The 22,427-nt window shown below is 35.8% G+C and overlaps 1 protein-coding gene across 1 annotated transcript in view; it reads right to left on the bottom strand.

The window, feature by feature from the left end:
• LOC149779899 (ribonuclease 3-like) overlaps nt 1-11,765 on the bottom strand; it is a 100,862-nt gene extending 89,097 nt beyond the window's left edge. The window contains exons 1-3 of the mRNA XM_089936586.1: nt 11,609-11,765; nt 7,235-7,591; nt 220-339 (exon numbers count right to left, since the gene is read on the bottom strand). Coding sequence (XP_089792712.1) covers nt 220-339; nt 7,235-7,591; nt 11,609-11,665 — 534 coding nt within the window. The 5' untranslated portion in view covers nt 11,666-11,765. The remainder of the gene's footprint in view (nt 1-219; nt 340-7,234; nt 7,592-11,608) is intronic.
• Nucleotides 11,766-22,427: the final 10,662 nt, after the last annotated feature.

Below are 22,427 nucleotides of genomic sequence, written 5' to 3'. Positions count from 1 at the left end.
CAATGGATAGAAAGTGAGTAGTTATTTTAGGCAATCACTCATTCTAACAAAAGATGCATTCATAATCATCACACATGACACATTATTTATTCTTGGATGTGTCAATTTGGATGGAAAGAATTTATATGCAATAATGATGATGATAACAACAGTTCCTTTGTTAATGAAAAAGTGATGCCTACATCTTGATATCTGCTAATACTAACAAATAAACAATACCTTCATGTTGAGAGGCATTGCCTGGATGGGTACTGGTGGAGACCCTAGCAATGAAGACATGGTCCCAAGGCTTTGGTGCACAAGGGTCTGACAACTTGGAGTAGAAACCCAAACTGGTTGCTGGGAAAAAAAGAAAACACACACAGCCTGAACAAGGCAATTTGTTCTGTCTAAATATTTGTTAAAATTTACTTTTTTATGTTTCACATGGAATTAGGTAAATTTTGGCATAATTGCATTAACAAAGTTCCCAGAATGGACGGATGGATGTACAAAACTACTATATCAACATTATGTCAATGAAGTATGCTGCCAGACACAAAGGCCAATCAGGTAAATAATCACAAAATTGCAGAACTAAAATAGTCCAGCTTTCTCTAAGTTCCAATCGAAAGACGAAAATGTATCCTTTTTTTTAAAAACTACAAAGCCATGAAAATTAAGATCCACAAAAAAAAGATACAACAATATCCCACTTCCCCCTGAAAATATAATGGTTGTTCCCTAGCATAGTGTTTATTACCAGCAGGTTTATACAATCTTTAGCTGCATGGTATCTCATGGTAAAGGAATAAGTGGTAAAGGAATAAGTGCTAAAGCAAACTTTGCTTTACATTTTTGAATTACGCATTTCTTTTTTACTGAATTTACTTTTTCTACCTTACTGGAAACTTAGCAATTGGAACAATATGCAAGAACTTGAAATCTCAACTTGCACTCTCCATAATTAACTTACATTTAGAGAGTATTTGAATACCAATTTTGCTGTGGCATCTATAATGGATGTCAGATTGGCACCATTTTCATTTAGGATCAACTATGTGTCATAAGAAGTCTTTTGGTGAAAAGACCATGCTATGTACCAGTAGCCATCCTTTTTGGATGAGCAGCTACAACAAGATTTTCAAGATGGCAACCATGATGGCCATATTGGATGTCAGTTTGGCTTAATTTCATTTAGGACTAACTAGTCACCTGAAGGAGTCTTCTGGTCAAAACCCCATGTCAATATGACCAGTCATCTAGGAGGGGTATCAATAACAAAATTTTCAAGAAAACCGTAACAACAGTTATATTGGAAGTCTCAATGGTACACATATTGCTGCAGACATGCTAGACTTTTTAAGGAGTTCTTTGGTGAAAAGCCAATGCATGGCTCTCAGGAACCTGAGCTGCCGGGTCCTATATGAAATTCTCAAAAGACATGCCATTTCTCCCTGCTGCATACCACCAGGACATGCATCATTTTTCCCTGTGACATGCCCTTTTTATTTACCTTTTGGTCAGCATTTGGCCAAAGTGTGGAAAAGCGAAAGGTTAGACTTACATAAACAAAAATAAAGCCGGCGTGACTAATTAACAGTTAATCCATAACACTGTAATTATCTTGTGAAAAGGACTGCCCCTCTGAAGGCTACTAAGAATTGACATCAAAGAAACAAATGTTATACTGGGTGTGTATGTATGCACTTACATTTACATTAAGCACTTAAGACTGTTTGGCAAAAAATGTCCCTTTTTGTTGTAACAGCATTTAAATTAAACTGGTGATAATGCATATAAAAATCAATCAAGTAATGAAAGCTTTTTTAGAGTTTGGTTTGGACAATATTGTCAAATCATTCATATTTCACAATATTAACTGTTTACATGTAATTTTGACTTTGCCACTTACAGAATCATTAGACAATTTTAAAAGTGCAGAAAAATACAAAGACTCTTAAAAATGAGTCAGCAAAAGCTGCTTTCATTTATTGGGAAAGGACTTGTGATGAAAATGACTAATGCAAAAAAATAATAAAAAATTGTGAAAGTGAGGGCACAAGTGAAGAGAAAGAGAACCTGAACTCGGGATGTGCATTGAATATTTTCTTTTAAGACAAAGCTTACTTAGTAATTTCTCATTTTGTGTTTAAAAACACAAAATTTCATTTACATGTGAGTGGTGGTAATATTTATGTATATTTAATTTGCATAGTTTATGTTTTGCATAGTTTATGTTCTTTTTTGTTTATCTTATTTCATTATAAGCTAATGTAATATAACACTGTATGTTGGACCTTGTCCAAAATTAAGTTTATTTTCTACTTGACCTAATTAGTGATTTTTTTATTGTGTAAACAACTATTAGGTACCTAAAATATTCTCTCCATGTATGGGTTTAATATTAAAATCATTATTAATAGAAGTAAACATGTTTATCTGGATCTGGGTCAAGGTTATTGGGATTCCCCTGGTGTACCTGGCATACTCCAGGTTATGTATTATAATTTTAGTAACAGAAATTCTAATTGTAGCTAACATATTATCTTGTACACATTTAGAACCTTCCAGATTGAAATTTTCCATTAGGTAAAAGTTTTTATTAGAAAATGCTAATTGTAATCTGAGATCAATAGAGTACTATATAAACTTGTCGCTAAATTTTTTTATTCATTCATGCCTTAAGATCTAGCAGAATCAGTTTATATTATTGTTGTGTCCAGAAATTTATTTGGGCTGGAATTTATTTCTACAAATTATTTAATTCAAGTGATTTTTCTCTGGCAATACAGAGTGATTATAAAACTAATATTCATGGACAGAGACATTCACTGGGATTTAAAGTCAATTCAAATGTTACTATCATTCAACAAAAGACTGTTGGTACAAGATCACGATACAGGCCTACACAGACATTAACACTTTTAGCATTGGATTTAATTTGGATTTCCACTAGAGTTATTCAGAACTTTTATACTCAGGACTTGTGTCTGCAATTTGAGGATTATTTTGGGATTTAAATCGCAATACCATATATTCTTTTTTTTCCTCATTTGTATTCAAGAAAAATAAATGATTTGTTGAATTTTACAAAGCTTGTTGCTTTTCAGTCTTTTCTGATACTTATTTTAAGAGTGTTGACGCATAACAGTAATGATGATGGTGAAGATGACAACCATTAATATTACTGATTATTGTTATTCAGTACATTATTTAGTTAGGATTCTTTTTTAAATACTTTTATAGCTTTAAAATATTATTGCTCTGATTTACTGCAATGAATAAAAATATCCATGATATTAATTGAAAAAAAATATCTTGTGGTAGACGTATACAAAAAAATATTTATCCAAGCTGGGTCACTACCTTTAATACATACATGTTGCATTTGAATGCTGATATCTGAGTACTAATACCTAAAGTTCATCTTGACAACAGTTCACATCTGCTGTCTCAAGCTCTCTGGGTATCATACATGTGACTATCAAATATGCTCCTCAGCCAACCCAGTGGGACAAATACCCCAAATTTTAAATGCCTCATTTTCACATCAAAAATTTGTTATGGAATAATGTTCTAGTATCTCATATTCAGTAAAATTAATTGGAAGATAACACAGTTTTTCATTCCAAATATTGCTTGTCAGAGCATTGCTATCATTAACTTGTAACTCACATAACAGGATGGACAAATTGGATATTTAACTAATGATTTATTTTATTATCTAGATAATAATTAACATAAAGCTATTACAACTACATAATGTATAAAAGCATCATCATCATCTGTATGATTAACATCTATATAAATTGTGTCCATTTATCATGTACTTGTAATCCATCAAGTAACTACTTCAAGCATCAAGATATTAGTGCCCATTTGCAATTAGGACAAAACAACAAATGATATATCATTGTTTCAGGTTCCATTAAATTGGTATTAAGACTTTATTAGGTTATAAAATCTAACTTGTTTAACATGGATGTCAAACAAAATTTTATTTCTCTATTTAAAATTCACAATTGACAGGTTTGGTGCTGGAAGTAACTATGCCACATCTGTTGTAAATATTCTGGATTCCACTTCTCCATTGTCCCAGAAATTTGCAAACTTTCTTAAATTTTTTTGGCTGCAAATGGCAATTCTGATATAATCTAAAAACAAAAATATTTATGTACAATGTAATTTATGTACAATTTAATTTATGTACAATGTAATGATTATTAATTATGTTGGGTCTGTAATATATTAGTACATTATGTACTTTAAAATATTGATATAGTCCTAGATTTAAATTTTGTTGCATTTTTTTCATTTGCGATATATAATGCTGATTATGTATGCACCTCTTGGCTTTTACTTGCTTAGGGTGACTTCTGAACTAAGCATTCGATGACAAAGGAAACTTTCTGGTCCTTATAATTGAGCTGATGCTGCTTTTGCTATAAAGTCCTTTGACAGTACTCAGTAATTGACAGTACTCAGTAATTGACAGTACTCAGTCACTGACAGTACTCAGGCATTGACAGTACTCAGTCATTGATAGTACTCAGTCACTGACAGTACTCAGGCATTGACAGTACTCAGTCATTGATAGTACTCAGTCACTGACAGTACTCAGTCAATGTGAAGTCTTTCAAAATCAGATTTTAAGCAATGTTATATTGTGTAACTTTCCAAGACAAGAGACAAGACTCACATTACTATGACTGCCAATTCTGTTTCATAAATGCTATGCGAGATGCACATATGTTAGTTAGAAGTAATCAAACTAAACACAATCCATAATTGGAAATGCAGTATTTATTTCATTTTAATTGGATGCATGAGAGTGATATCCTCTTAAAATAACAATACACAATAACAGTTGTCAAGTTTTATGACTGAAGTTCCATCAATGTCACATGATTTGCACAAAGGTTGGTCAGAAATAAATACATTGATTGTACCGCCAAAAGACCAAATGTCAATATTAAGACCATTTTTAGGCATGTCAATAGGATAGCAGAATTTTATTTATGTTTATTAACATTAAGCTGTTTATGTACAACAATGTAACATGGATGAACACTTTCAATCTGTAAATCTTATGTGAGATTGGTTTTGATGTCTGTCATAAACGACAATCTCTCGAGTACAGATAAAATACTCATGTTTCTTCACTGAATTCTTTCATTTTAATGGTCATCACATATTTCTAATTAAAGATAAACAATTTATCTTAAGTCTGTTTGCTACACACTGAAAGAATTCTCTTATTTTGTCACATATCATGTAACTTACTGGTTCACATAACATCCTTACGGACAACTTTAGCAAGTATCCTGATCAAATGCAAAGAATGTCTGATTGATTCCATGATGGTTTTTAACAACAGGATAGCAAGTGTGCTGTGTGCAAACTGAGTGTCGTGTGCAACTGTTTGGGTTTTTGGTAAAAATAGAACCTAACATTTTACTCGTGTAACAGTGAAAGTAGACAGACACTGACAGTTTGTCTACAAATTTGTAAATTTGTCAAAAATTGAATATATAAAAGAATTTTAAGTTTTCTTTACTCCAACACAATAAAAAAAGGACACTACAATGCACAACTTACTATTTAATTGACTGAAAATATTATGACTTGGCAAGTCATAGAACATCACGTAACCACTCGGACAGAGCCATAAAATTCAATAGTGGGGTGATAAAATTAATTTTTTTAAGATTACTTTTCCAACCAGCATGATAATTCTTACTGATTAAGAATCAGAATACATAAGATTGTAACAAGCCATAGTTTTTGTACTTGCAATGACAAAAAAAGATATAGTAATGTCCAGAATGTAATGTTGTTGGAAATGAGAGAGGAAATTAATAATTAACAACACATATTTTATGTCAAAACTGCCTTTTTTTCATAGTAGCACATGAACATATACATGTATAATAAGTAATATTTATGAGCAATGAGCAATTAAAGTCTGAAATGCATTCACAGTCTCTTTTTAACAAACACTAGCATCTGACATTAGACACATCTACGTACCAATATTATTCATCTTCTCTTGAGCCCACATTACATCCCACCACTATTCTTTAGGGACAACTTATTTTTTTAATTAGTTCTTTGCACATATGCACAAGGGCATTTTCGATGGCCCAAGGGCTGCACCACCTTTGTTATCTCTCATGACACCTTGTGATGCCAATCATTTTGTGGGCCACAGGATAAGGCTTGGTGGGACGCATGCGATGCATGGGCCATGTATTTGAGACCTCTAGTGTAATGCCTCTTTTATTCAAGTAAGTTACATTGGTGTGAAGGAAACACTACTTTATTGCAAAGAACAGGAAATTGTGCTGAAAGCAATCTGAAAAGGCAGACAGTACCCTGCATCATGTTATAAAATTGCTTTGGACAATTACTGAAAAATAGCTTGTTTTCAGTATGATCTCAAAAAAATCTAAGAATTAAATCTAAATCTGTAATAAAATAATTATAAACCTTTTTTCAGGTTCCTTTCCATTCTTTGTTAAAAAAAAACATTAATGCCAGGGACTCTCAAAAATAGTATGTGGGACTCCTGAGTTCTAGGAGTGAAGAATCGAGGACTCTTCAACCTGAAACTCTGTTGTGAGCCCTGCAAATGACTTTCTGTTTAAGAGGTACAGTGATAACAAGATTTTTGAGATGCTTACCATGGTTACCATGGTCAGATCAATACCATTTTCATTCGGGACCAATCAGACATCTTACAAAGTCTTCAGATTATAAAATCACACTGACACAACTGTCTATTTAAGAGTAGTGATAACAAGACTTTTCAAGATGACTGCCAGTTATCATAATGAATGTGAAATCAGCTTCACTTTCATTTAGGACCAATTACACATTATAGGAAGCATTTGGGTCAAAACCCCATGCTGATATGACCTTCGAATGAGGAGAAGCAGATATAAACAAATTTTCAAAATGTCCCTCATGATGACTATACTGGATGCCTGAACTGCATTATTTTCATTTAGGAGGATTTACAACAATAAACTTTACTAATGGACAGGTGGATGATGGACTAACAACTGACAATGGACAACAGACAATCCCATAAGCTCTGCTGGTCTATGACCTATTTAGAAAAACATCATTCACTGGATGCTAAATAGTTCATCACATAGATAAAATGTGCATAATTTACCAGCCACTGGATGTGCTTCCTTTTTTCTAAGAATCAATCAAACAGAATCAATGAAGAAGGCATGCAAATTACCTGAGTGCTCATTAGCCCTGGGCCAGGAAGAGTCTGTCTCAGCCCCTCTGTAGAAATGGCCCCTGAACCCCAGGGTATCAGGGCTGAGGACGGTTGTTGGACAATGCTCCCTGTCTGCTGTTGTGGCATCTCCATGGTTGGTCGATAGAGCTGAACCTGAGGGGGAGGACCTATAAGCCCCATCCTCATGTTCCCCATGCTGCCAGGATTTGAGGAATGCCCTAGTCCAGGACTTTGGGAGTGGCCTAATAGGGGGTTTGACCCTGGGGACTGTCCAGGAAGCATCAGATTACCCACCATATATGGCCGCTGTGGTATACCCCCGGGGGGAAAGGTGGGGCTCAGGAAACCTGGCATCTGAAATAGATGTGATCATTAACAAGCACAGTCATATTGAAATGGGGGTGAGAGAAGGTATAGAAGAAAAGATTATTCACTAAAATTTCACTAAAATTTATGACAAAACACTGGCAACCGAGAAATTGTATCAGCTTGTAATAGTTATGGAAGGAAGTGTTGCCACTATCTAGATTGTTTTGAAGCAAATTTTCTTTACATCAAATGCTAGCGAGCATCAAGGATAAAGAAAAAGGATCTACCCAGCTAGTTAGCAAGAGATATTACATCCTTTTGACCTAATCGGTTATACCAGCTTATCTTGAAGTTCAATTCAGAATCTCGATCCAAATTCTTCTTTGAAAACACACCAGCAACTCTGCCACCAGTACAGAGAGCTGAACACGATCTAATCTTGACTATGCATCAACTCACAAGTCTTAAAGTCGATGACAGTATGGGGTCAGAATTACCATCAGAATCATGTCAAGTGATATGTTAATGTGTAGTCATATACAAAATATTAAACTGCACGCACTATATGTAAAGTGTACAGACTGATATATATATATATATATATATATATATATATATATATATATATATATATATATATATATATGCTCCTGCTAGAAAGAAATAGAAGGGTGTCCTGCCCCATCACTTTAAGTACAAACCCCTTTAACCTTAATATGTGCCAATCTGATCCCTTAATCATGTTCCTCATATGCCCTATTCAAAGTATGTCTCTGTCTTCTTGAACTGCTCAGTTAGTGTCTGTATAAATACTAGTATCTTCCACATGCCTTGTAAGTTAAACTTCTTGTTTTAATTTCAAACTTCATGAGAAAATGTATTGATAAGTTGGCTGTGCTGATATTTACAATGACTGAATTCAATGGATGAAAGAACCCTTGATGTATATGTTGCCATCATAAGAGTACATCAAAAGAACATGACACAATAACTGGGCAGCATGTTCAAAGATTCTTACTTGTGGCTAGTTGGGAAAATGTGCTGATATTTACTATCACAGAATTCAGTGGCTAAAACACCCCTTGATAAGTTGCCATTATAAGAGTACAAGTTCAAAGCCTTTGACTGGCCACTTATTGGGAAAATATACTGATATTTACACTGATTGAATTCAGAGGCAGAAAGACCCAGATTGGGAAAATATACTGATATTTACACTGATTGAATTCAGAGGCAGAAAGACCCAGAGATGTACATGTGGTTATTTATAAGAGTACATGAAAAAAGCAAATTTAGCTTTCATAATTGTTATCATTTCTGAGTGTAGAGGACTAAGCAATGCACTTGACCTCAAAATCAAGAGACATTCAGACTTAGACAAAATGCTATTCACAAATTTGGATAGTATTTTGGAGTTAAATGGCAAACGGATGAAGATTGTAATGAGATTCAGAAGAGAGCTAAAGTTGCTAGAACTGAAAGTTCAGATGGGACAGCAGCCAAGTGTTGTTGTTGTTGTTCTAGGGTTTAACGCCATTTTTCAGCACAAGATAGGCTATACACGGCGGCCAGTATAACTGGTGGAGGAAGAACCCTGGAAAACCCAGGGAAGAACCACCGACCCACGAGAAGCTACTGGCAAGCTTTCTCACATATCCACATTGGCTGAATCCTAGACTCGAACCCACGCAGACAGAGGTGAGATGGCAGTGATCCGTAATGGTGAGCGCTTTAGACCACTCGGCCACTCACAGCCAAGTGTAAGAAAGTATGTGATGTCTAGCTTAGTGCTTGGAATAAGAGCTTTCTTGGATTGACAAAATTCAGTCTCCCTCTAATGGACAAACAATAGCTATGTCAATGTTATAAAGAATGTAGAAATTAAACTCAATGGTAACTAATAGTTCTTCTAATTTGCAATAGTTTTCTGGGAGGGAACTGCAACTTTTGCTGGTGGGACTCCCATGTTTACCAAAATGGGAGTCCTGGACTCCTAGTTTTAAATTGTTGCGAGACCTCTGTCAAGTAATAAAATTTAAAAAATCACAAGAACTTTGTGATGGTAAATAGATCTTTAAGGTTGGATTGAAATCAATGACAGCAAAAATTAATACACAAGTCACAATATTTATAAATTAACTAGTTTATAGTCAATGTTGATCAAACTATTACAAGCCTTGATTTTTTTAAGTTATTCAGTTTTTAAATTTTTTTGGTATCAATTTTCAGTTATGACAGACTAAAGGAAGCAGACTCTCATCTCAGACACTTACTAGAAACACTAAAATATGTTAAAAAACCGAAATACACAATTATTTACATGTTTTAGGTGTATGTACTTTGACTAAAGCAATTTTGATATGAATTATTTTTTATCAATTTCTAGCAGAATTAACTGAATGACATCACTCAGGCTTACATGGTTTTGCTCGATTGAACAGGTGTAATAAACCATGAATTGGTCAGAACTTAAAACATGAAAGTGAGAGTATGTTTATGAGAATCCAGAAAGTGTATTTACAAATTTTGCATGGAAATATATACTTACGTGTTTTAAAGTAAATAAAGACATAAATGACACAAAACAAAATTTAAGCTGTCCAATCAAGTACGACTTAGTGACTTCATTAAACAAATGGAGCTATAAACAGAAAAAAGTAAATAATTCATATAAAAATCACTCAAATCAAATTTTATTTTGCTTTTTTTATCATAAGTGTATTTATATTCTTTTTGTATTTTGGTGTTTCTAGTAGTCCTACATGTAAGACCTTGATGCTGATATTTATGTTGTGGGCGTCAAGGTCTTACAGCCTAACTAATGGTGCTGTGTAGTGTGTTCTGATGTTGACTAACATCTTTACGAAAGTCAAACTGTTAGGAATATTTCATATGACTAACAGCTAAAATAACAACACTTGTCTATAAAGTCCTGATGTTTTAGTCAGACTTTACTTACTCTGATGTTTTTTCTCTAATAATTTCAAATTCTCAAAAAAGTAATGGACCTATTTTCAAGTTTTGTTGGCCTACATTTCAGTTGGCTGGAAAGTGATGAAAGCCGAGAATGCTGAAATTGGGTTAAGTTGAAATATTATTCTTTAACGAAACGAATAAAAATATATTATGCCTATTGGAACTGTAAGCAACGGTTCATTTTGTTCAAGAAACACATCCCCAACATGAACCTACTTAAACTTACTTTGGCATACCTGAACTACTGTCACATTGCAATAAATTCAAATGTATGTCAACGGAATGTAAAAATGCACCCATTTGCTAGTATCATATTTTCATTCTGCCAGGATAAAGACTGCACAGTAAATATATTAATTAGACATAAATTAGTGGAAGAGTGTCGATATAGGCTGCCAAGTGCGCAAGATGTTCCTGAAACCTTGATTACTCATTCCGATGTCATTGACATTGGAACACACTATACAAGGCCATTATTTAGATAGTAAGACATAGCACTAAAACAAAAACGACATGTGCTATTCTTACATTGTGGGACTAGTGTTTCTAGTAACCCATCATAAGACTTAACACTGTCATATTGCTGAATCAGTTATGCAATTTAAATACCCATTTGATCATCCTGGCATGTTATGACTAAAGATTGTCTATGCAAACTAATCAGTCCACTGTATATAGTATAATTTGTCAATTTAAAATCTTTTTTATCTTCACTATTAAAAACACACATCTGTCCACAAATACAGCTTTGATTTGCTTTACTTACCAAATAAATGCTTATCTGTTTTATCACAATGCAATACATTCTACTTGTTTTATCGCAATCGGATAAGAAGGAAAAAAAATCAATATCAATTTCATTGTTAAAAAACAAATGTCATTTTAATATAACAGCGCAATTCTTGATAAAGAACCTTCCAGGCCAAAACAAAGCGCCCTTTGGCACCCTCTTCACCCCGTAATAAATTTCTGACTAGAACACTAAAAGTTAATTCAGTGGATACGAATAAAGATACAGTTTGTAAATAATCGAAAAATGGGAGTAGCCCGAGGCCAAGGTATTTTTACCATTGCTACATTAATTACCTGAGCCATTCCTTTCCCATCCTGACGAGCGAATCCCTGGCCTCTATTAAATGACATACTTTACCAATAATTTGCTCAATAAAATATCAGAATTTTTTTTTAAAAATCACGCATTATATATCTTTCCACTTTACAGTGGACGTTGCCATATTGGTAGGATCCTTCTAAACATTTTATTTACAGCACAAAGATACCCAATAAACCGGATATATTTAAGACCCGGTATCAGTACCAGAAATATATTAAGGTCGTTTGTCTTCGTTTTATAATTTAAATTATTATTATTATTATTATTATTATTATTAGTAGTAGTAGTAGTAGTAGTAGTAGTTGTTGTTGTTGTTGTTGTTGTAGCAGTAGTTGTTGTAGTAGTATATTTCAATTTATATTGTTTTATAATGGTTTTTTATTCTCTCACTTGATTTGCATATTTACAACAGTCAAAGTTAGTTTCTTCACTAAACTGTATGCAGGTGCAACATTCAAAGCAAGAATATTTACAAAACTGAAAACTTTTGCAGGATCCTGTGTTCTGCAACGCAATGATTACACTGTATTAAAAAAAGAAAAAAAAATTAGAAAAAAAAGCTTGGCGTAAAGTTTTATGTCTAAGTGACGAGTTTTTAAAATAGAAAAATTCCATAAACATACTAACTGACCATCATGCTTAAGGTTTGAAAATGTAAATTTTTCTTGGAAGACATAGACATACATAAAGATAAATAAACAGAACAGCAATGCTTGAATATTATCTAAAAGATTAGATATGGAAATATTCTCTCGTTTTGAGGGTGGGGGAGCAGTCACTCTAGCCAACGCGCTTAATTTTTTTCCATTGTTTTGTGTTTGTTTAAATTAATTTTTAAGTCTTGATACTCAAAGAGAAGAAAAACAATCAACTTTTATGAAACATCTTTGGTATTCTATAATTTCTATTTTTATCTTTATTTAAGCTCTGTTGTAGGCAATAGTGAATTTGAAAATAATAAAACCAGGGAATATCAAGACTTCTTTCAACTCAGCGAAGTTACGGTTCGGATGGGTTTAGCATCCTGCTCTTCGAGGTAATTTATCTTTCAAAATCAGAATTCATGAAGATTGGACCATAGCGTCGACGCTTTTTTTTTTTTTTTTTTTTTTGTAATGGGGTTTAACGCCATATTTCAGCGCAAGATAGGCTATACATGACGGCCAGTATTAATGGTGGAGGAAGAACCCGGGAAAACCCTGGAAAGAACCACCGACCCACGAGAAGCTACCGGCAAGCTTTCTCACATACCCACATTAGCCGAGCCAGAGACTCGAACCCACACAGACAGAGGTGAGATGGCAGTGATCCGTAACGGCGAGCGCTTTAGACCACACGGCCACTCGGGGCCCCGACGTTTTGTATTTCATACAAATAAAAATATAAACACTAGCAAGTTTTACACTTCTATGAAAAATATTAAAATTGTGATTTTAGTCGCACTGAGAAAAGAAAATAAATCATTTTGAAAAAAGGAGTTAACATTTCAGATTTTTTAGCCAAAGTTTAATTTTAGTCCAAAATCTTTAAAACTGTTTTTACGCCAAATCTGAAAACATTATGTTGTTGTTGTAGTTGTGGGGTTTAACGCCATATTTCAGCACACGATAGGCCATGCATGGCGGCCAGTATTAATGGTGGAGGAAGAACCCAGGAAAACCCCGGGAAGAACCACCGACCCACGAGAAGAGCTACTGGCAAGCTTTCTCACATACCCACATTGGCTGAATCCTAGACGCGAACCCACGCAGACAGAGGTGAGATGGCAGTGATCCGTAACGGAGAGCGCTTTAGACCACTCGGCCACTCGGAGCCCCCTGAAAACATTAAACAAACAAGTAAAACGTCGGTTCCAAACTTATGTGACAGGTCCTAGGACTAGGGTTTAGTGTCAAAATATGGTGTCTAATACAGGATCTGTATGTAAATAAACACAGATAAACGAATGATATAAAATAGAAAAAAAAAGCAGTGCACACAAATGAATGCCAACTATCAAAATGCTTACGAGGAAGCAACAGCCAGGAATGTAAAAATATTCAGGACACCATCCAACAGACTTAGACATGTTAATATGTAACCATCCTGAAACAGTCTTTATTTCGTTGCCATCATGTTCATTTTCTACAGCTCCTCAGAGTGTCATGTCTAATGTTAAATTTCCATAGGCCCCGATAATGATATTTAATGTCAAATTATGACAGTGACGTCCGTGATGTAAATTACTTTTAGACTACATACGAATATTTCCGTAAAACTAAATTAGTCTCCATGATGATCCAATATACTGCTGGTATTATTAGTGAAGGGTCTCCCGGCAGATGCTGTTAATATACGTTTATTAAGGGTATATGGAAATTTGATACGCGTACTTTTATTACTGGGGATCATCAGGCAGATGCTGTGCATATGTATTTATCAAATGAGAGTGGTGGTCGGCGGGTATCAACTTGATAAGATCATTTTTGTTGGACTGTCTTTCTTACATTTGCAGATGGTGTCTGTGATTTTGGTTTTAGTTTGTGTATATTTTGTTAATGATATCAGTAACATCTATTAAATTTATAATATAGTCATTTGGGTTTATGACATTTATATTTCAATTCTATAATTCAGTGGCTGGCTAGCACTATAGTTAAGTACGTGTCCACCACGCTGTAGGAATCTCATGAACGAAGTCAGATCGCTAAGGTCAAGGCATTAACTAGTTAGGTCCAATACGCCACCCTATAATTTGATTGGATGTCAAGTCAACATAATGTAAAAGTTTGAGTGCATTTGCCCTGTTGCGCTATCATACACGCCCTGCTTATTGATTAGTTCAGTAGTTTCAGAAGGTCAGAATATGATTGAGTTATTCTGAAATAATACGATTTAAATATCCGGAATCTTTTTGTTAACCAGATAATGTTGATTTGATGCGTATATAGAGACTATATGGTGAGAATACGCAGCACGTATTCTATTTTGCAGTCGATGCCAATTTTTTTTAGAGTCGTAGGATTAAAAGAGTGGAAAATCTTTCATCTAAATAGTCAGTAACTGTTAGGTTAATTGAATTGATTGAAGTACTTGACTACTGAAATCAATCTGTCGGATTATGTGAAACATTCAAGGACTTCAGTGATATTCAACGTTCACAGGTGTGATTAAATATAGTCAGAATTTCGACTTTTTTACGGAGGTGATTTTAACTTTCTTGCTGGTTAAAAGTTACGTAAGGTTTATGACATGCAGTTAAAGGTGTGAAGCCAACAGCCGATGGCCGGCTTTGTGTTTATTCAGTAATTAGACGGCTGAGTCGGCTAGGCGCTTCAATGAGATTTAAGTTCTGTGTGTCGCTAAGAAGTCCAGATTTCTGCAGTTACTGCTACATGTGAAAGAATTTGGGTCCAAACCACGAACATTAAACGAGGCGTACCAGCCAATCGGAATATGAGAAATGTGAAACCCTACCAGTAGGAGGAGCTAATGTCTCATACAGACACAAAGACTATGAAACAGCTAGCCATACTTGTGTGAAATTAATCAGATGTTCGCTGACGTTTGAAAGGAGCGGAATATACAATAAATAGCAAAAACATTCTAGGGGAAAAGACTAATGTGAGCGAGAGACTCGTAAAAGGGTGAAAGAAGAATTGAAGTGGGAAAGAAATAAAAAGCTACTACAGGAAGGATATATCTCAGCCGAATATTTGTTTCGATTTGTGTAGATAGGAATTTAATACATTGTGTATTATAAAGCGTCACTATTTTATTAGGGCACGGAACATAACATATCCTAGAATTCTAAGAGAATATTACATTATAGTGTATAGTTGAATCTATTAGAAATTGAATCGGGATGTATATTTGCATTTTTTATAATGTAGACTACAATTATGCGAAGTAGACAGTGGATTTGTATGCATTTGTATTTACGTATTTTTGTGTATCATTCTAATATTCGCAGGACACATGCAATGTGAACGATTACCGTAGCAACGGAAGATTGCTGTGTCAGAATGTAACATTTAGACGGTGTGCGTGTATTAGGAAACTTTGTAAGTAATATTATTTTTATGTAGAGCAAGGCGTGTATGGAATGAGAGACGTTAGTGTTTGATAGGGCCTGGTAAAGTGTTCATCATTTGTCTGATGAGAAATCCGCGAGAGAGTGGCAGATTGCGAGGATATGCATAAGAAAAACGGGATTTTTAAGTTCCTTACATTTTCTCCAGAGAGCTCACAGGGTGCACGTATAGATGGCATTAAACTCTCAAGAGGGACAAGGTGAAAATACGAAAATAGTACAGAAGGAGTGCAGAATGGAGTAGCAGAAGGAGTAGTACAAGAATGGGTGCAGGAGGATGAGAATATTATCAAGAGCGGCACAGGAAGAAGATAGGACTGAAGGGAGAATAAGAGAAGAACGAATACAGATGAGCACAAGGGACTACTCACTGGAAAGAGACATTCTCATATTAGGATGTCAACATTCGTATGATGCAATAAAGAAGGCATTTGTTAACAGGCCAATTAATGTATTAATTTATGAGTGGAGTGTAATTGAAAGAGTTTTATCCAGGAATTGCTTGAATAATTTTATTCAGTATTGATATTGATTAAATTATTATATATTTTACCGTGACTTTTTCATGTATTTAGGCTGTCTGCATTGCTGACTTGGGACTTGTGAGTCATTCCAAATTTAAATGTCCACCTTTCTGCCGTATTAGTGCTAATACTGTAGAAGGGTTGCGACAACGGTAAGGAAAGGAATTGGATTTAGAGGCGTGAATCTTCAGCGATGCTAGCACGTTAGCACATAAACACATTATAACCTTCATTAGGAATACCTTTGGACAGTTTCCGGATTAGTGTCAAATCGATAGCGCAATTTAGGGTATTCTAGGAATTCATAAACTGTAAGTTATTTTTAATTCTTTCACTCTGTTTGATTTTAGATTTTATTTTGAACAAGTTTATATTTTAGAAAATTGAATCTTGTTGTGTTTACTTGTCTTGTTGTATTAGTTTAAATCCCTAGACGTAATAATTTATATAAGATACTCAGAGATATTTTTTTAGTTGCTTGATGAGTACTGGGGTAGATATTTTCCGGATATCTTCGATACAACAATTTTGATGCATTGTTTCATTATGAATATTTAAACTGTTTGCTATAAATTCTTTTTATTTACTACAAGTATTTATAATACCACTGTGCTGTTTATATAAGTATGCATTATGTATCATCGTCGCCAAATAAGCGCATCTTCTACCTGGTGATTTACTATCCGGTTTAGGATATTATTCCTACACCGGATATGATTGACGAACACCTAGTATGTTAAGAGTCGACCAAATTAGTTCCCAACACTTGCCCACTTTTCACTTTGTTTCTTGTGATGGCTTTCCAAGGTTAATCTAATATGTCTTAATTGTAATTTGAACTAAGGTTTATACTTTTAAAAATGTGTTTATTATGATTTCTTTTTAAAAGCTTTAAACGATGCATACGTTTTCGTTTGTGATTTAATGTCATCAGTTAATCGTAACGTATGAAGCTATTATGACGTAATGACAATGATGTCTTGCTTATCATGGAAAGGGCTGAGGATATTCCGACACACTCAAAAAGGATTCATACACTGGTCCCCTGTCCTAATTTGACACATATAGTTCGTAGCTATATAGGGATCGGGAACCATGCTTTATGTTCCCAGGGTTGATCTCGAAGTATCGAACGACGAGAATAATATAGTGGGCACTTTAGCGTCAGTGAAAATCTCATTCAAGAAGGTCTTGGGCACGTGTAGAGTCAGGACTTTTCAGACCACCATGGGCACGTTTAGCGTGAAGGGAAATTGAACATGGGGAATATTGGGCCTGTATAGCGTCAAGGGAAAGTGGGGGCTGTTGTATAGGGATAATAGGAATGGAACAGGTGAGGTGCCGTCACGGTACTGGACATAGGTAACAAAGTAGCAAGGGTTTGACCTGAATACGCGCTACTCTAGGGAGAGACAAATACAGTATATATATATATATATATATATATATATATATATATATATATATATATATATATATATATATATATATATAACGCATACAACACAGAAACACATACATAGATTGATGAACATCAGACTCATCAATGGCAAAGAGAATAAATAGTCTTTTCGAGGCATATGAGTTGCCCTGAAATGGGCCTTTGGGTTTCTTCTATTTTCTAATGACCTCTTTTTCTCCACCAGCATATCAATTTCTGCATCACATTTTTTCTCTTCTTCTCATTCTTCTCCTCCTCCTGTTTCTTCCACTTCTCATTCTCCTCTTCTTTTTCTATATTTTCGTTCCAGGCTCTCGATCTTTTTCTATCTTCTTCGTCCTCCTTCTTCTCCTTTTCTTGTTTCGTCAGCTCCCTTAGTCTTTCCCTCGACTTTCTCAAACTGTTTATTTCCATTTTTACACGATGTGGGCTATATGAATAGTACTCCCATCCAGTTTGACCAGCATATATTCTATCATCCCCAAATTGTCCACGACTTCCTGCAACGTCTTCATTTTATCCATTGTGTTAGAAGCCCTCTTCTTAGATTATTTAATGTTGAATGGCGCGAATGACAAACGCTCGACTTTATATTTGTAAGCACGGACGTGAATGAAAACATCCCTATCGCCACAGAAGGTTAAAAACCCACTATCTAGTATATAAAAAACAATATCTACTATAAAAAGCCAAATAATTACTATCCACACAAACGTACGCGCACGCATACAAGCACACACTCTACTATCCACACAGAAGGAAACGAAAAACACAATATCTACTATCCACACAAACGTACGCGCATGCATACAAACACACACTCTACTATCCACACAAAGGTACGCGCACGCATACAAATCCCAAATCTACCATCCACACAACGTACGCGAACGCACACACACACACACACACACACACACACACACACACACACACACAGACATCACATCATTAAAGGAGTGAGTTTTTATAATCACATTTACACAATTGGCAATTTGAATGTCTCTTTTCTGGAGATTTGGTTAGACCTGAGAAGGGCTGTTTTGTTTTTGAACTCATAATACACCCAGCTAATGCTTACATCTCCCAGGCCTGGCACCACAGACACATCTCCGGCTCCAGTTCTGTTCCGAATTTAAGGATGTGGCTAGTAACGCAGAGTGGGGTGGGGTGGTTGACTGGCTTCACTTTCCCAATCTTCACTTTCATTGATAGTGAAGACTTCCCTCTGTCGTCTCCTATCCCACACGCGTGGATGCTGTGGCCTCCTTATTTCCTCTTCCAAGTTTTCAGTCTGGCGAACCACTGGTCTTGGTACAGGTAGCAGAGGCTTTGTCTGTGGTGCTGGTCCTGGCTGTGGAGGCGTCCTCACCTTAGACTTGACCTCACACAGAGCTCTTAGTATGATGTGAGGCAATATCCCTATCTTCTTTTCCTCTCGTCTTTTCTTCCTCGTCCTCCTCCTCTATCCTGCCTTGTTCGGCTATGGCCTCCATAGCCAGCTCATCCAATAAACGTCTGGTATACTCCAGATGCATTTTGAGTTCAAGCAATTTAGCAATTCTGTTACTCATGTTGTCACGTTGACGATGGGTAGACAGACTAAGGCAAGCTTCCCTTTCTCTTTATATTTGTGAAGCACGGACGAGAAGGAAAACATCCCCTGACACTATAACTTACATTGTCCATATGATCACCCCCCGAAAAAAATGGAACGCACAGACCTAAAAGAAACACTCACTCACTTTTTCTTACTTACAATCACTAACTACAAACATAAACACATACAGATTATTTGACATGCTAAGGAAGCGAAGTGCTTATAGACACACTTCGATTTTTTGGACATAAAACAAAGAAACGAAGTGCTTATAGATACTTCTATTTTTTAACGTACAGGCAAACACAAATACACATATTTTTGGCTATTGAACTAGTATGTCTTTTCTACAGTATTGGGGTAGCCCTGAAAAGGGATGTTGTTTGTGGAGGGGAATTGTGGCAATCTTTTATCGTCTAAGATTACGTCCCCGTCTGGTGGAAGGTTTTCCCACAGGATATGGTCTGCTTCTTCGGAAAGAAAAGGAGAACTCTTTCGTATTCACATGGCAGTCGACAAATCCTCTATCTGGCTCATGCTGTTGTTGTTGCTGTTGCTGATGCTGTTCTCTCTGCTTCCGCTCTTTTTGCTCTTTCTTGATTTCCTCTCTGAAGAGCTCTTCTATCAGATCTTCGGTCATTTTCAACATTTTGACATTCTAAACTCTTCAGGCTTGGGTATCAGGCTTTGCCTAAAACGATGTAAATTCACGTAAGCTTCGTTCAGCTTGACTAGTCTTGAACACATCTTCATAAAATGATGAGTCAACAATGGATGGTCAGACTGGCTACTTCCTGTTCAAGCGCGGCCGCGATAGAAAACATCTATTTGATTTTTTTGTTGGGTCGGAACGCTATGATTGTTGATTTTAGGGTGAGGGATAAAGAGAAGTTAAAGAACATGCATAATGATAAAAATTGGAAACAAACGACATACACATTTTTACAAAACACATCATTTTTTATTCAAACAACCCACAATAAACAATTAACCATACAATATTTTTTCAAACAAAAAACATTTTTCAAATAATGTATTTTTGACAAGGTTGACAATGTTGTGAAGTGAAGTGGGACTTTCAGTGTTGGAAGTCATTGGGTCATTGATGTACACTACGTTTCCTAGCTAAACACAAAAGATAACCATAATGGTCTCAAAACCATCAATCTACTTTGTCATCGTTTCTAGAAGAGTGACGATCAAAATAAGTCCTTATATGTTCTAAATAATATCCATGAATGCGTTGATGAAGAAAATACACACAATATTTTCCACATACCATGGAATCTGTGCCTTGTAATTTCATATTATTCAATCGTGTCGTCTGGTTATTTCTTCTCATAAAGTCGATCATCCGTCTTTCAAAGTTGTCAATCCATACGAATTAAAATACTCCACACAACCATGACGAGGAAAGTAGACGGCTACCCAGATAGTTTCTGGGAGATTACTGTCGTCTGTTTTGATGACATAAGCTTGATGGTCTTGAGCCTTGCGATGAGGCAGTTCATCTTTAGCACACACCATATGATTCCAAGAAGTAGTGTATGAATTGTGGTTCAAAAGGTAATAAATTTCCCAGGTATCCATTTTTTCTTTTTTCTTCTTCTTGTTTTTTTTACAGGTAATGATAAGACATCATTTTAATCCTGACTTTTGCCTGAAAATCTGACAAGTAAACTTCTCTTAGCTCCGTCTTCTTACTCTATTCCAAGAGAGATTCGATGTGACGGATATCGAGAGCACTCAGTGAAAGGGAGAAATGATCACTCCAGTCTTTATACCACTGATGAAACACGGCTTCATCAGAGATGAGATCCCAAGCGTCGCCGAGATCCTCCTCCAATTTTTCTTCTTGACTCATCATCAGACATTTATCGTGTTGAATTTTACTGGGATGTTCGTTTCGACATACATGGCAACCTTTCTTGATCAATTGTTTCCGCCCGGTGTTTGACAAACAAGAGACTAAATGTTGTTCTTGTTCTGGCCATCTGGACATGATCACCACATCTGCTTCGTCTTTGTCTTGTGGTTCTCTTTCAACGGTATTTAAAGGGTGGAAATGTCCCTCGTCGCTACCTTGGTCTGGAGTGAAATCAAAAGCCCACAAAACACAGCCTCCTGCACAATCCTTGTACAAGAAGCCGTGACTGGTTTTGGTCCCTAACTGTCCGGTGGCTTCGTACAGTACGACCTCGAGTAATTCTTTTTGTCCATGTCAGGTTCGAAGGATCTGGTACACAGTGTCCTGCCATCGCGACTGACTTCAATCTTGAACACGTCGAAGTGCTTAAACTAGAAAGGATTTTCATCGTAGGCTCCTCTGAAGGCTGAATTCTCGACGATACCAATGATTAAACGCTTGGGTAACTGTCCTTGGAACAGATGATCTTCGATTATGGATCGCTGGTTAGCGGGAATGGTGAAGGTTTACTCTTCCACACGTCGTATCAGATACTTGGCGGGTGTTCTGCTGAAAGCGTGACTGATGTTGTTTCCCATAATAGGTAACACTTACACACGGAGTACGTAAAGTCGGGCTTCTTGGATGATGGTTTTGTAATTGGTAGCAACAGCTTCAGCCATCAATGGAAAGTAGCACTGCTTCTATTCAGTCTCAGGAGGATATCCACTTCGTTCAGCAAATACTTTTCTTGCAACTACATGTCCGAATGCAAACGATCCATCAGTTATAAAATACGGCAATTTTCTCTTTACGGTCTTTAAACCAAACATTGTGGCCATCTAGGAATGTGAACTTGCCTAGCGTGTCAGGTTTCCATATCACGCAAGCATCCAGATGAGTATTCTTGGCTTCTTTTCAGTACGTCAAGAGATTTTTCAGGTACGCTCGATAAGGATAAGTATCCATGCTGCTGATGACCAGTTTGTTATTCAAGTACAAGTCCACTTCGCTGAACAAGGAATGCATGAAATTGTTGACAGGAGCTACAGGCACATCGGCATCTAGATCGCTACCATCCGAATCGTTCACTTTGACTTTCAAATACAAGTAACTACTGTTCCGATCGATGTAATCTTCGGGCTGTCCTTTGATTTCCAAATCGATGGGAGGTATGCTCGATAAGGGTAAGTATCCATACTGCTACTGATCAATTTGTTATTCAAGTACAAATCCACTGAGCTGAAC

Source organism: Sinohyriopsis cumingii, chromosome 16 (assembly GCF_028554795.1).
Source record: "Sinohyriopsis cumingii isolate HCF-2022 chromosome 16, ASM2855479v2, whole genome shotgun sequence".
Lineage (NCBI taxonomy): Eukaryota > Metazoa > Mollusca > Bivalvia > Unionida > Unionidae > Sinohyriopsis > Sinohyriopsis cumingii.
This window is presented reverse-complemented; position numbering and strand designations above follow the sequence as displayed.